At 45.6% G+C, this 14,521-nt stretch overlaps 1 protein-coding gene across 2 annotated transcripts in view; it reads left to right on the top strand.

The window, feature by feature from the left end:
- EML6 (EMAP like 6) overlaps positions 1-14,521 on the top strand; it is a 523,485-nt gene that overhangs the window by 454,231 nt on the left and 54,733 nt on the right. For both annotated transcript variants that reach the window (XM_033938328.1, XM_033938329.1), the window contains one exon: positions 9,093-9,250. In XM_033938328.1, the coding sequence (XP_033794219.1) occupies positions 9,093-9,250 (158 nt within the window). The remainder of the gene's footprint in view (positions 1-9,092; positions 9,251-14,521) is intronic.

Here is a 14,521-nt window from a genome sequence, read left to right as displayed (position 1 = left end):
GGACTGAGCCCTGCGGCACTCCGCTGGTCACTTCTGACGTTTTGGAGAGGGTACCATTAACCATCACCCTCTGAAGTCTGCCACTTAGCCAATCTTTAACCCATGCAGTTAGTGTTACTCCTAACCCCATCGATTCCATCTTGTTCAGCAGTCTGCGGTGTGGGACGCTGTCAAAAGCCTTGCTGAAGTCAAGGTATACGACGTCTAAGGACTCTCCCGAGTCCAGCCTTCTTGTTACCCAGTCAAAGAAGCTGATAAGATTGGACTGGCAGGACCTACCCTTGGTGAATCCATGTTGACTGGGGTCCCGGAGATTCCCCTCATTCAAGACCGTATCTAATTTATGCTTAATTAGTGTTTCCATGAGTTTACACACTATTGAAGTGAGACTCACCAGTCTATAGTTCGCAGCCTCAGCCTTGCAACCCTTTTTATGCAGAGGAATGACGTTGGCTGTTTTCCAGTCCAGGACTGAGCCCTGCGGCACTCCGCTGGTCACTTCTGACGTTTTGGAGAGGGTACCATTAACCATCACCCTCTGAAGTCTGCCACTTAGCCAATCTTTAACCCATGCAGTTAGTGTTACTCCTAACCCCATCGATTCCATCTTGTTCAGCAGTCTGCGGTGTGGGACGCTGTCAAAAGCCTTGCTGAAGTCAAGGTATACGACGTCTAAGGACTCTCCCGAGTCCAGCCTTCTTGTTACCCAGTCAAAGAAGCTGATAAGATTGGACTGGCAGGACCTACCCTTGGTGAATCCATGTTGACTGGGATCCCGGAGATTCCCCTCATTCAAGACCGTATCTAATTTATGCTTAATTAGTGTTTCCATGAGTTTACACACTATTGAAGTGAGACTCACCGGTCTATAGTTCGCAGCCTCAGCCTTGCAACCCTTTTTATGCAGAGGAATGACGTTGGCTGTTTTCCAGTCCAATGGCACTTTCCCTGTGCTTAGTGAGAGATTGAAGAGCACGGCCAACGGTTCCGCCAGAACATCTCTCAATTCTCTAAGCACTCTTGGGTGTAAATTGTCTAGTCCCATGGCCTTGTTCTCCTTGAGCCTTGTCAGCTCGCTGTAGACATCTTCAGGTGTGAACTCAAAATTCTGAAACGGGTCTTCCGCAATTTGTTTTGTCTTCAACTGTGGTCCGTGTCCCGGTGCCTCACAGGTAAATACTGAGCAGAAATATTCATTTAGTATTTCGGCTTTTTCAGAATCCGCCACTGCGTAGTTTCCGTCCGGTCTTCTAAGGCGTACTATGCCGTCTGTGTTCCTTTTCCTATCACTAATATACCTGAAGAAAGATTTGTCCCCTTTTTTAATGTTTTTTGCCAAAGTTTCTTCCACTCGAAGTTTGGCCTCCCTAACTGCTGTTTTGACCGCTGCAGACCTGATCTTATATTCTACTTTAGTTTCTCTTCTCTGCGTACGTTTGTAGGAAAGAAATGCTGTTTTCTTCTCCTTAATGAGGTGCGAGATCTCCTCAGTGAACCATTGGGGTTTATTGTTTCTTTGCCGTTTGTCTACCGATTTTATGTAGCGATTAGTAGCTTCGTGTATGGATGATTTCAGGTACGACCACATAGTTTCCACATTACCGGTCTCTGCTTGGTCCTGCAGCATCTGATGGACGAAATCTCCCATGCGTGTGAAGTCGGTGCCCCGGAAGTTAAGTACCTTTGTTTTTGTGATTGATTTAGGGAATCCTTTCCTAAGGTTGAACCATACCATGTTATGGTCGCTGGAGGCTAGCGTATCTCCTACCAAGACCTCTGAGACGCTTTCCCCGTTGGTGAGTACCAGATCAAGGATCGCCTGGGCCCTAGTGGGCTCTGTTACCATCTGTTTTAGTTGTGCACCATTTATGGAGGCCAAAAGCCTCTTGGTGCTACTGGTGGTTGCTGAAAATGTGTTCCAGTCTGCATCAGGCATGTTGAAGTCCCCAAGCAGTACAGTGTCGCCCCGTAGAGTGATATTCTCTATGTCCTCAATTAATTCCGTGTCCATGTCTTCCATTTGTCTTGGGGGTCTGTATACCACACCAAGATACAGGCATTTATTGCCACCTCTTGCCAGGTTAACCCAGAGGGACTCCCCGGTGTATTTGACATCTGTGATCCTGGTGGTTTTGATGTCTTCTTTAATGTATAGTGCTACCCCACCACCTAACCTGCCCTCTCTGTCACGACGAAGTAGACTGTACCCCAGTATAGTCATATCCCACCCATGTGAGTCCGTAAACCATGTTTCGGTTATTGCCACCACGTCTAGGTTGGCATCCCTTATTTCAGTTTCCAGCTCTAGAATTTTATTGCCTAAACTGTGAGCATTAATATACATGGCCCTCCACACATTGTGTTTCCTAGGTCGCTGTAAGGCGTTTTCCACCTGAGTCTGTGTGGCTCCTAGAGAACTGTTTGTTATGTGTGCCCTTACCTTGGAAGCAGAGTGTCGACTCATCCCTTCAGGATAGTTCCTTTCCGCACCAGTACATGAGTAGGTACCCTCCCCCAACTTACCTAGTTTAAAGCCCTACGAAGCAGGCGGGCTAGTCGGTGTCCGAAGATGTTCTTACCTCTGCTGGTCAAGTGGAGTCCGTCTGGTCCCAGAAGTCCTTGTAACGCCTCTCCATGATTCAGGAATCCAAAGTTCATATCCCGACACCATCCTTGTAGCCATTCATTGGTTCTTAGGATACATTCATCTCTGGCTCTTCCCTTGCCTCTGACTGGGAGGATTGAAGAGAAGACCACCTGCGCACCCGTCTGCTTCAGCCTCACACCCAAGGCTCCGAAGTCTCTGGCGATGGTCTCTTGGGTGTTCCTTGCAGTGTCGTTCGTACCTATGTGGATAAGAAGCATAGGAAAATGGTCATGAGGTGTGAGTAGTTTACCCAGGTTGGTGGTGACGTCCCGTATCTTGGCTCCAGGTAGACAGCAAACCTCTCTCGAGAGTGTATCCGGTCTGCAGATTGGTCCCTCGGTGCCCCTCAGCATGGAGTCCCCAATGACTATTACTCTGCGCTTCTTTCGTTGTAGGGGGGGAGTCGGTCGTCAGATGGAGCTGCTTGTTGGGTCTGCTCCTGTTCTTCGTGTTGGGTCTGTTCTTGTTCATCGTCGGCAGCTTCTTCTTGGAGAATCTGGAATCTGTTCCTCAGGACGAGGTGAGGGGTTGACGTAGGGTTGGCCTGTTGGGGAGAAAAAGAAGAGGATGAAGAGATTGAAAAAGGGGGAGGGGGGATCTTCTATGTTTACCTGTGGAAGAGGTCACTAACTGCCAGGTGTCATTGCCGCCAGCCATTTCCTGTATCCCAAATGTTGGCTTCAAAGCTGATGATTTGGGTGTCTCGAGAATGGACTTGTCGTGGGTCTGCTCTGTAATTTGGGACAACTCCTGAACGACTCTGTCGATGTAGGCTTCATCCTCTCGGATGCTTCTCAGGCGAACCACCTCCTCCCTGAGACTCCACAGTTCCTGCATGAGGGCTCCATCCAGCTGAGCAGCCTCCTCTGTCTGCGTGGAGACTGTAGTGTAGTGCCGGGGGGTGGATTCGGTCTGCACGGAGACCTCTGTCCACCGTCCTGAGTCCTCCTCCCTTCGTACACCGTCCGTGATCTCCTCCAGGGTCCCCATGGTGGCTGGAATGCTGGATTTGATTGTAGCCTTGGTGCTTCTAGTCCTCCCTGCCATTTCCAAGTTGTGAATTAGGTCTGCCTGTTAGTAATTAGAAAAGGAAAAAGAGAGTTAGAAAAAATCTTACTGAGAGCTAGTGCGAGATTATGAAAGATTTGGGTGTCTGAGAGAATAAGAAGTTAAGAGCTGAGGGTATCTGAAAGGGATGGCTGAGTGTGAGTTAGCTCGGCGTGCAGCTAGCTGAAAGAATAGGGAGAGAAGAGAAGAATGGGAACAGAAGAAAAAGGTTTTTGTTTTTGTTTGTTTGTTTTTTGTTTTGTTTTTTAGTTAGAAGTTTAGGATTCGCTGCTGGGCTGCCTGGGCTCCTTCCAAGGCTCCTTCGTAAAAGCGCTCTCGCTAAGGCGAGCGCCTTTGCTGCTCGCCTTCGCTGCGCGCCGAATGGCCGCGCGCCGTTGGCACCACCCCTCTTAAGGGGGAGTCCGGGCGCTTGGTGTCGCGGCTGGTGACGCGAGTGGGCGGAGCTAACTCTCGCCGCAACTCGCTCCTCACCGCCGCTCTTCTCCTCTCCCGGCTACCAAGAAGCTGCTGCTTCTTTCTTCTGCCACGCGGGATCTCCTTTGTTTGCCTTTGCCTGTGGAAGAGGTCACCAGCTGCCAGGTGTCATTGTCACTGGCCATTGCCTGTATCCCAAATGTCGGTTTCAAAGCTGATGATTTGGGTGTCTCGAGAATGGACTTGTTGTGGGCATGTTCTGTGACTTGAGACAACTCCTGAACGACTCCGTCGATGTAGGCTTCATCCTCGCGGATGCTCCTCAGGCGTTCCACCTCCTCCCTGAGGCTCCACAGTTCCTGCATGAGGGCCCATCCAGCTGAGCGGCCTCCTCTGTCTGCGTGGAAACTGTAGTGTAATGCCGAGGGATGGACTCAGTCTGCACGGAGACCTCTGTCCATCGTCCTGGATCCTCCTCCCTCTGCACGCCGTCCGTGATCTCCTCCTGGATTCCCATGGTGGCTGGAATGCTGGAACTGATTGTAGCCTTGGCGCTTCTAGTCCTCCCTGCCATTTCCAAGTTGTGATTTAGGTCTGCCTGTTAGAAAAAAAAAAGAGAGAGAAAGTCAGAAAAAGCCGACTGAGAGTTAGTGTGAGATTGCGAGAGATATTGATGTCTGAGAGATTAAGGTGTCTGAGAGATTAATGCGAGATTGTGAAGGTTTGGATTGTCTGAGAGATTAAAAAGTTAGGAGCTGAGGGTGTATGAAGGAGTGGCTGTCTGTGAGTTAGTGTGAGAGCAGCGAGTTAAGTACGAGAGTTTGTGAGATTAGGGGGAGGGTATAGGTTAAAGGGATAGGTCGCTGCTCTAAGATATCCTAGTTGAGTGTAGTTTGGCTCTCCTCAAGGCTCTTCGCAAAGGCGCCGTTGGCTCCCTTCTTCTTAAAGGGGAGCCCGGGCCCAATGCAACCTATGATGCGGGTGGGGGGGGGGCGGAGCTAACTCTCGCCGTGACCCCGGTCCTGCAGCCTGCTCTGGCTGCTCTTCCTGCCTTCCTTCTGCCTCTCCGCTCCTGTAAAAAAGAAAAAAAAGCACTCGCCGAGGTTTGCCTCGTGCCCTGGCTCCCTTCTTCTGTCATTATTAATAAAAGTTTATTATTACTAGATGAAATTTGACTTTTTATTCTCATGGACGTCCCAAATAGAATTGTATCATACGATAGAGCTACATGGTTTTCTAATAAACAATTAACTTGAGACCAAATTGATTTCCAAAAGGCCTTGATAACAGGAACAAAAATATATTAAATGATCTAGGGTCCCTGCTTCCAGTGGGGTTCTAAGGAATCCGACCCTACTGTTATCATAAGCAAGTTTCAAGTTTATTTAAAATTTCTAAACAGAGTACATAGGCTATAGAATTGGGTTGTACATAATAAAATAATATAGACAGATGTACTTTAACATATATTGGGAAAGGAGGGGAGATCTTCTTCGGTAAATAGGACAGGCATACAAAGGGTTAAAACAGATGGTAGAGGGATCCCATCTGTTAGAAGATCTAAAGATAAAGAATTTACAGATCAAAGGCATCTTTGAATAAGAAAGTTTTTAACTTTGACTTGAAGCATTCTAGTGATGTTTCTTCTCTTATTTATTTATATTTATATCCTGTCCTCCCCAAAGAGCTCAGAACAGGTCACAGTTTGCATTCGCAGTGTTATTATATAGGGTTTACATACAGTGTGTTGCATTATTTCTTCAGATAGGATGAAGGGTTGAGGCAGCGATTAGGCAAAAAAAAGGTAGGTTTTTCCAGCTTTTCTAAAGGTAAGAAGTCCTTTAAGGGCTCTACTATGAAGAGGTAGGCTGTTCCAGAGGCTTGATAAGAAATAGGAATAGGATTGTCTCCAAGCTGTCTGGAGTTGGATGGAGTGTCCTGATGGTGTATGTAGGTCTATTTCATCTTGAGAGCATAGTGTTCTCTTTGGGGTTTAAGGGAAAGGGATTGAGACTTGTATACCATCTTTTTGTAGTTTTACAACCACACTCAAAGTGGTTTTACATACAGGTACTTCAAGCATTTTCCCTATCTGTCCTGATGGGCTCACAATCTATCAGTGGAGGATTAAGTGACTTGCCCAGCATCACAGGGAGCAGTGCGGGGTTTGAACCCACAACTTCAGGTTGCTGAGACTGTAGCTCTAACCATTGATAAGTATTTGGGTGTTATTTTGTAGATCAGTGGTCTCAAACTCAAACCCTTTGCGGGGCCACATTTTGGATTTGTAGGTATTTGGAGGGCCGCAGAAAAAAATAGTTAATGTCTTATTGAAGAAATGACAATTTTGCATGAGGTTAAACTCTTTATAGTTTATAAAACTTTCCTTTAACAGTTTTACCTTATGCAAAATTGTCATTTCTTTAATAAGACATTAACTATTTTTTCTGCGGCCCTCCAAGTACTCTATTTTTTATGCAGCACTCACATTTAAAGTTTAATATCTTTTCTTTCTCAAAACTGGCACATTTCTATTACTAAATTGAAAATAAAATCATTTTCCTACCTTTGTTTGGTAATTTCATCATTCTCTGGTTACACTTTATTCTTCTGACTGTGCATCCAATATTTCTTCTCTTCTTTCAGCCTCCTGTATGCTTCCTCTCCTCCAGACCTCATTCCCTCCCCCAACTTTTTCTTTCTTTTTCTATGTCTGTCTTTATCTGATTGCTTGTCCCATTTTTTGCTTTGTTTCTGGCTCCTTGTCCCCCCCCCCCCTTCTTTCTTTTTTCCTTCTGGCTCCCTGCCCCCCCTTCTTTCTTTCTTCCTTCCTGCCCTCCCCCATGCCACCGCCACTGGGGAATAGGCTGCTGCTGCTGCTGGCGCCATCGGAAACAGGCCGAGATCTCCACGGGGCCGACCAACTCTCACTGCCCGACGTCAATTCTAACGTCGGAAAGGACGTTCCAGGCAGCCAGGCAGCGATTGGCTAGCCAGAACGTCCTCTCGACATCAGAATTGAGGTCGGGCGGCGGGAGAAGCAGGGAGATCAAAGAGCATGGTGCCGGCGGTGAGAAGGTAAGGGAAGCAGTTGGGCACGCCTGCTCTAGACGAGCTGCGAGCCGCACTCTATGAAGAACAGTGGAGGGTGACCAGTTGTGCGGACCGCCCCCCCCCTTGGTATGCCACTGGAGCAGCAGCGTGTCTGGCCGGCTCATTCCATTCATAGCCGCGGGTGGCGGCTCCTTGCGAGATCCGCGCCTGCGTCTGAAGCCTCTCTGATGTTGTGATGTCAGAGAGGCTTCCGATGCAGGAGCAAATAGCGCAAGGAGCCGCCAACCCGCGGCTTTGAACGGAACGAACTGGCCAGACCCGCTGCTGCTCCAAAAGGAAGGAATTATCCAGTCCAGACCGCGGGCCGCAATAAAACTTGGAGAGCCACATGTGGCCTGCGGGCCGCGTGTTTGAGACCGCTGTTGTAGAGGGATTTATATGCAGCGTTTGGTTAGGGGCAGCAGTGGGTCGATATCAGTGCTGGAGAGACTAGGTCATGGGCTTGTAGGTTTTTCAATAGTCTCATTGCAGCATTTTGAACTCGCTGTAGTCGTTTGGAGTTTTTTGCTGAATAAAGCATTGCAGTAATCCAGGTGTATAAGGACAAAGGCATAAAGCATAGTTTCTCAACATGCGGTACCCTTAGGGGTATGCGAGCCGCTTGTTGGGAGTATGTGGCAGTGCGCGGGTCTCCCGCTCCCCCTTCCTCCGCTGCCGGGGATCCCATGCCCTCCTTCCTTCCTGAAGCCAACCCAGAAGGCTTCCGGGTCAGCAGGGGATCCCAGTTACCTCCTTCCAGGTGGGCTGCTCCTTCCTGCCTTCAGCGGCACTTGTTGCAGGGACGCACGGCTCTTGCACCTGCTCATGGCTGACCCAGAAGCCTTCTCTCTGATGTCAGAGCTGAAGTCAGAGGGGAAGGCTTGTGGGTCAGCCACGTGCAGTGTGCAAGAGCTGCCCATAGACTTGAGAAAAGAAGAATGATATATAAACTTTAAAAGACATTTAAAAGTTTGGGATTGTGATCTGTGTTTATGTAATGATTAATTCTGTAATGGAAAATTTTTTAGCTGTATGTATTAATTATGGTTCATTGAGATTTGATTGTTTTATTATTTTATTTTTAGAATTGTTATTGCTGAGATGTTTGCTGATATTTTATGGAAAATTTTTTTTTTTTTTAAACTTTTGCTCTTAATCTTTCCTCTTCTATTTTTAATGGAGTTCTTTTCTTGATGAATGTGAATTATGTACAGTGGTACCTCGGTTTACGAGTGCACCAGTTTGCGAGTGTTTTGCAAGACGAGCGTGCCTTGATTTGTGAGCAGCGCCCCCCGCGATCTGGCACCCTCCCCTGCGATCTGGCACATCCCCCCCCCGGCCGCGAATCGGCCCCCCCCCCCCCCCCCCCCCCACCGTGATTCAGCATCCCCCCTGCCGCAATCTGAAGTCCCCCAGACCCACCCAAACCCGCTTCTTACTGTCATCTGGGCCTCGGCACTGGCACCGGCATGTCCTGTGCGTTGGTGCCGGTGCCCGAAGATTGACCTCCTCTTCTTGCTGGGCCTTGAGCATCTGCGCATGCTTAAGGCCTACCAGTTCATGATCTCTCCGAGATTCTTTTTTTGTTGTTGTTGCTCTTCAGCTCTTTGACATGTCTAAAATTTGGAATGGATAGGAAGTAAAATATAGCTGTTATTAGGGTAAGCGTATACACCGGCATGGTGATCTCATAAGACTAAAAAGGAAGGAAACATGGTGATAATGATGGTTACCAACAGTATTTAAAATGCATTGTTTCAAAGATATAGGTCCAATGGATAGCATTCTGTACATAATAGTATGGAGAGCTTATATTATAAGCTAGTTTTATTAGTGTTTATCATATGTTTGCATTTGATTTATCTTTCAGAATAACCTCACTTTCACTGGTGCCATAAATGGAGATGTGTACGTGTGGAAAGATCATTTTCTTGTTAGACTGGTGGCAAAGGCTCATACAGGACCAGTCTTTACAATGTATACAACTCTTCGAGATGGACTTATTGTAACTGGAGGAAAGGAAAGACCGTAAGACTAACCCTACTACACCCATTTATAAAGCACAGATTATCATCTTTTTAAATATAATCAGTTACAGCAGTGGTTCCCAACCCTATCCTGGAGGACCACCAGCCAGTCGGGTTTTCAGGATAGCCCTAATAAATATGCATGAGAGAGATTTGTATATAATAGAGGTGACAGGCATGCAAATCTGCCCCATGCCTATTCATTAGGGCTATCCTGAAAACCTGAAAACCCTAGGATAGGGTTGGTAACCAATGAGTTACATGTTGATTTTTCAAAGCTTTACTTAGCTAAAACTGAATTTTGATAACTCTTACCAATCAAAATACCTTCCCTTTACCCAGCTAAATTTGTGCTGCTATAATCACTAACTACATAAATTTAATTGAGTTCGACAGGAGTAGAGATCGGATTCTATTGAGGGAGGTTCTGAAGTATGCAAAGGGGATTAGAGGGGGGATGCAGGAAGGAGGAAGAGCACCGCTGTGTCAGACCAATGTACCAGGGCAGTTGCTCCTGCTCTCTGCATCTGCAATTGCTGCGGTGCCATACAGTGTGATCAGCATCTGCCCTTCATTTTTAGCAGAGAGCAACTGCTTACCACACCATCTGTATTTATCACAAAAGCTTTGCAGTTAGCACATGTTAATTTTAGAGCTAACCATATGGTAACTTCAAGTCCTACCACACTTTAGTAAAAGACCCCCTATGTGTGTTGTTTTCTGACCTAAGCATGCCCTCAGAAAGCCACCTCTACAATGCTGGTAAAAGTTGTATGTTTGGGAACTCCATTAATACTTATATCCACATTCAAGAAGGGCAATTTTCTGAAGGTCAATCAACATGGAAAGAATGTTTTTTACCACAGAAATTGCTATCAAAATTGTTCTTCCCATTATATAGTATGTTGTAGTAAGATGTGACTGAAGAAATTTGAGTTCATGCTGCCTACTCCTATTATAGAATGCTAGATTCTTTTTTTTAAAAAAAAATCTTTATTCCTTTTTATTTCTTTCAACAAGTGTACAGTATTATTACAATTAATTTACATAACACACTTGGCATTCTTAAATAATATTATTATACATGTTTTTATTCCCTCCCCCCACCTCCCACCCTTTTCCATATCAATAAAATATTCCTTCCAAATTTATATATAATTATACATCCCTTTTTGATAATACAATTAATCTGACATGAAATCTGTCCCTCCCCCATCCTTCTTCCTCAAACACTTTAAACATTTTATTATACCCAGTAATGCACAACAATAAGTATCCCATCCTATTACATATATCTCCTTATTTTTCATAACAACATATTTCCAATATTTTTCCCTCCCTATCCCTCCCATCCCATCCCATTTCTATATATTATCCCCTAAGGAAAAAGAATAAACTTTACTCGTTATAATATTCAATTAATGGCCTCCACACCTCTTGAAATCTTTTAAAATACCCCCTCTGTATCGCAAGAAATCTTTCCATCTTATACATATGACAAACTGAGTTCCACCAAAAATTAGAATTCAATCTAGAACAGTCTTTCCAATTAGTTGTTATCTGTTGAATTCCCACTCCCGTAAGAATGCTAGATTCTAAAATTAAAGCATTTGGAGCAAAGGGATTCTTTAGAGGCACCAATTGTGAAGGTGGATGTTTCTGTGTCACATGCTGCAGTCCACCTGAGCTTACTGTGATCCATTTATTCCTGGATTGTTATATTCTTTGGGGGAGTGGTGGTAAATTGGCATATTTACCACTGAGGTTATCTTGCTCCTTAGTGGCTGGAGGAACTTGAAGGCCATCTGGCTCATTAGTGGCTTGAGACCTTCTTGCCCTCATTATTTTCCTAGGCAAAGATTTCATGATGCAACACCAGTCATGTGCTGCATCCCCTAGGTGAGCCATAAGCTGCTTTTGCTAAGCCAGTGCAGGCCACAGTTCTCTCTGCTTTAAAGTACAGTCTGTTAAATCAATGCAGGAGGTTGTTAGGCAATGTATAGAAGCTATATGCAGAGGTTTTGCCCTTACAGAGGCCAATGCTGGACAGACTTCTAAGGTCTATGCCTTGAAAATAACAAGGATAGATCAAGATCAAGTATGCATTGAATTTCTAGTCTATTTTTAGTCAGTTAAACTGATATTTTTTTTCAAGATGGCGCTAGGATAGGTCATAGGTGGTGGTGCCTCCTTCCTTTATTTCTTTTATTTTAAATTTGTTTCTGGGTTTTCCCATACATCTTTAATTAGTAATTATCTTTTTAACTTTTCCTTTTATTTCTGACTCGCTTTGTGTTACTGACCTAACAGAAATTTATTTTTTTTAATTTTTTAATTTATTTTTTTATTGAAATTTGTAAACGTATCCAAACAACCGGGCAACTACAGACCTGTGAGCCTTACGTCTGTCCCTGGAAAGATGGTTGAAGCACTGATCAAGGATAGCATAGTCCGGCACCTAAATACACACGACTTGATGAAACCCAGTCAACATGGGTTCAGGAAAGGGAAATCATGTTTAACGAATTTACTTCAATTTTTTGAGACCGTGAACAAGCAAATTGATAGTGGAATGCCGGTGGACATAATATATTTGGACTTCCAGAAGGCGTTTGACAAAGTTCCACATGAAAGACTTCTCAGGAAACTACAAAGCCATGGTATAGAGGGAGATATACACAGGTGGATAGGCAAATGGCTGGAAAACAGAAAGCAGAGAGTGGGCATAAATGGGAAGTTCTCAGACTGGGAGAAAGTGACTAGTGGTGTGCCCCAGGGCTCGGTTCTTGGGCCGATCCTATTTAATATTTACATCAATGACCTGGAAAAAGGAGTATCCAGTGAGATCATTAAATTTGCAGACGACACAAAGCTATGCCGGGCAATCAGATCGCAGGAGGATAGCGAGGAACTCCAGAGCGACTTGTATCAGTTAGAGAAATGGGCAGAGCAATGGCAGATGAAGTTCAACGTGGAGAAATGCAAAGTAATGCATTTAGGTAGTAAGAATAAGGAACACGAGTATAGAATGTCAGGCGCAACTCTGGGTAAGAGCAAACAAGAAAAGGACCTGGGTGTACTGATAGATAGGACCCTGAAGCCGTCGGCACAATGCGCGGCAGCGACAAAGAAAGCAAACAGAATGTTGGGCATGATAAAGAAAGGAATCACGAGTAGATCGGAGAAAGTCATAATGCCGCTTTATAGAGCAATGGTCAGACCACACTTGGAATACTATGTCCAACATTGGTCTCCCAACCTAAAGAAGGATATAAAACTGCTTGAGAGGGTGCAGAGACGAGCAACGAAGCTAATAAGAGGTATGGAAAACTTGGAATATGAGGAACGACTCAAGAAACTGGGACTGTTCTCCCTTGAGAAGAGGAGGCTGCGAGGGGACATGATCGAGACGTTCAAAATGCTGAAAGGCATCGATAAAATAGAGCAGGAAAATAAATTATTTACATTGTCCAACGCGACACGGACAAGAGGACATGGTTTGAAGCTAAGGGGGGACAAGTCCAGGACAAATGCCAGGAAGTTCTGCTTTACACAGCGAGTGGTAGACGCCTGGAATGCTCTCCCAAAGGAGGTTATTAAGGAATCCACTGTGCTAGGATTCAAAGGCAAATTAGATGCACATCTCCTTACGAGAGGCATAGAGGGATATGGGTGACTAAAACTACATCAGGTGTATACCTGACTGGGCCTCCGCGTGTGCGGATCGCCGGACTCGATGGACCATGGGTCTGATCCGGAGATGGCAGTTCTTATGTAAGTTCTTATGTGTTAGAAAATATTTTTAGCTTGTGACTTTCTGTGAAGTTAGTATCTTAAATATTAATTTATTTTGTTTCTCTTCCTTTATCTCCTATATTTTTTGAACTTCTAACTCACTGTCTGTATTGGGTTACCTAGAATTTTTCCCATTTGTTCAGCCCATTCAAAGAGTACAGCCCCTCAGCTAAAAAAAGTGTAGACTGGGCTCCTTTTACGAAGGTGCGCTAGCGGTTTTCTCAGTAGTGGAGGGGATATTTGTGAATGGAAAGAGAGGGGAGACAGGAGTTTTATTGATCCTTGCTCTGTATTATTTGTGATTTATAACACTGTTCTTCAACCGCCGGTCTGCGGACCGATGCTGGTCCGCAGAAAATTCCTGCCGGTCTGCAGAGGGCCGGCGAGATCGACGCGGTTAAATTTCCCATCGGCATCTCTTCCCCTTTCCCTTCCAGGGCTTAGAAACGGCTGCGGACAGCAAAAAGAAACACAGAAGCTGCAGGACTTTTCCTCTTGCCTGCATGCTATAGGCTCTGCCGATCCTGATCTCGCCCCCACTTCCTGTGTTTGAGGGGCAGGATTGAGACCGGCAGAGCTTATAGCAAATAGCAATGCAGGCAAGAGGAAAGGTCCCGCGGCTTCTGTCTTTGTTCAGAGTTCTGGGCAAGGGAACTGTAAGTAAACTGTTAAGAACCAGGCTGCTTCCAATTTAGTGTCAGTTATGGTGAGACCAGCTATTGTGATACTGGAGTCACTCTGGGGCCAGCAGCCAAGGGAGGGATTAAGAGATGCTGGATTCCCACGTGTTGTGGGAAGGGGAGGTAGCCCCGGGGGAGGGGGGGATTGGTGTGACAGCAGGGAGATGGTGGATCCCCTTGGGGGAGGATAGTTATTGGAACTAGGTGGGAGTTGGAAGAATAGGGACACAAAGACAGATGCTGGACCTTGCAGGGGGCAGAGAGAAATGGAAAATGCTGAACAGGAGGGTGGAGTATGAAGACAGAAGTAATATGTTGGACATGGGTAGAGGGAGCAGAGGGGATATGCTGGACATGGTGAAGGGGGAATAGAGAGACAAGGAGAAGATGCTGAGTAAGGAATGGAGGGAGTAGGTGATGGAAGGTATCTGCTGGATTAAGATGGGGAATACGTTCAATATAAAATCATAACTGAGGCTTGTGCGGATGGGATCAGATGGTTTGCGGGGACCGAGCTTGCGGACACGGGGCGGAAATGTGGTTTTTTAAATTTCAGTCTTAGTAGTTTGCCGGTCCTCAAAATAATTATTTTATTTCTGCTGGTCCACAGGTATAAAAAGGTTGAAAAACACTGATTTATAAAATGACCATTTTACAGAATATTGTTTCTTTTTATACTTTAATAAAATAAGTTCAGTATAAAACTATTCGAGGCTTGTGCGGAAGGGATCAGATGGTTTGCGGGGATGGGGTGGGGATGGGGACCAAGCTCACAGGGACAGGGTGGGGAGAGGGAC

Source organism: Geotrypetes seraphini, chromosome 3 (assembly GCF_902459505.1).
Source record: "Geotrypetes seraphini chromosome 3, aGeoSer1.1, whole genome shotgun sequence".
Classification (NCBI taxonomy): Eukaryota; Metazoa; Chordata; class Amphibia; order Gymnophiona; family Dermophiidae; genus Geotrypetes; species Geotrypetes seraphini.
Note: the sequence above shows the minus strand (reverse complement) of the source record. Positions and strands in the feature narration are given on the sequence as shown.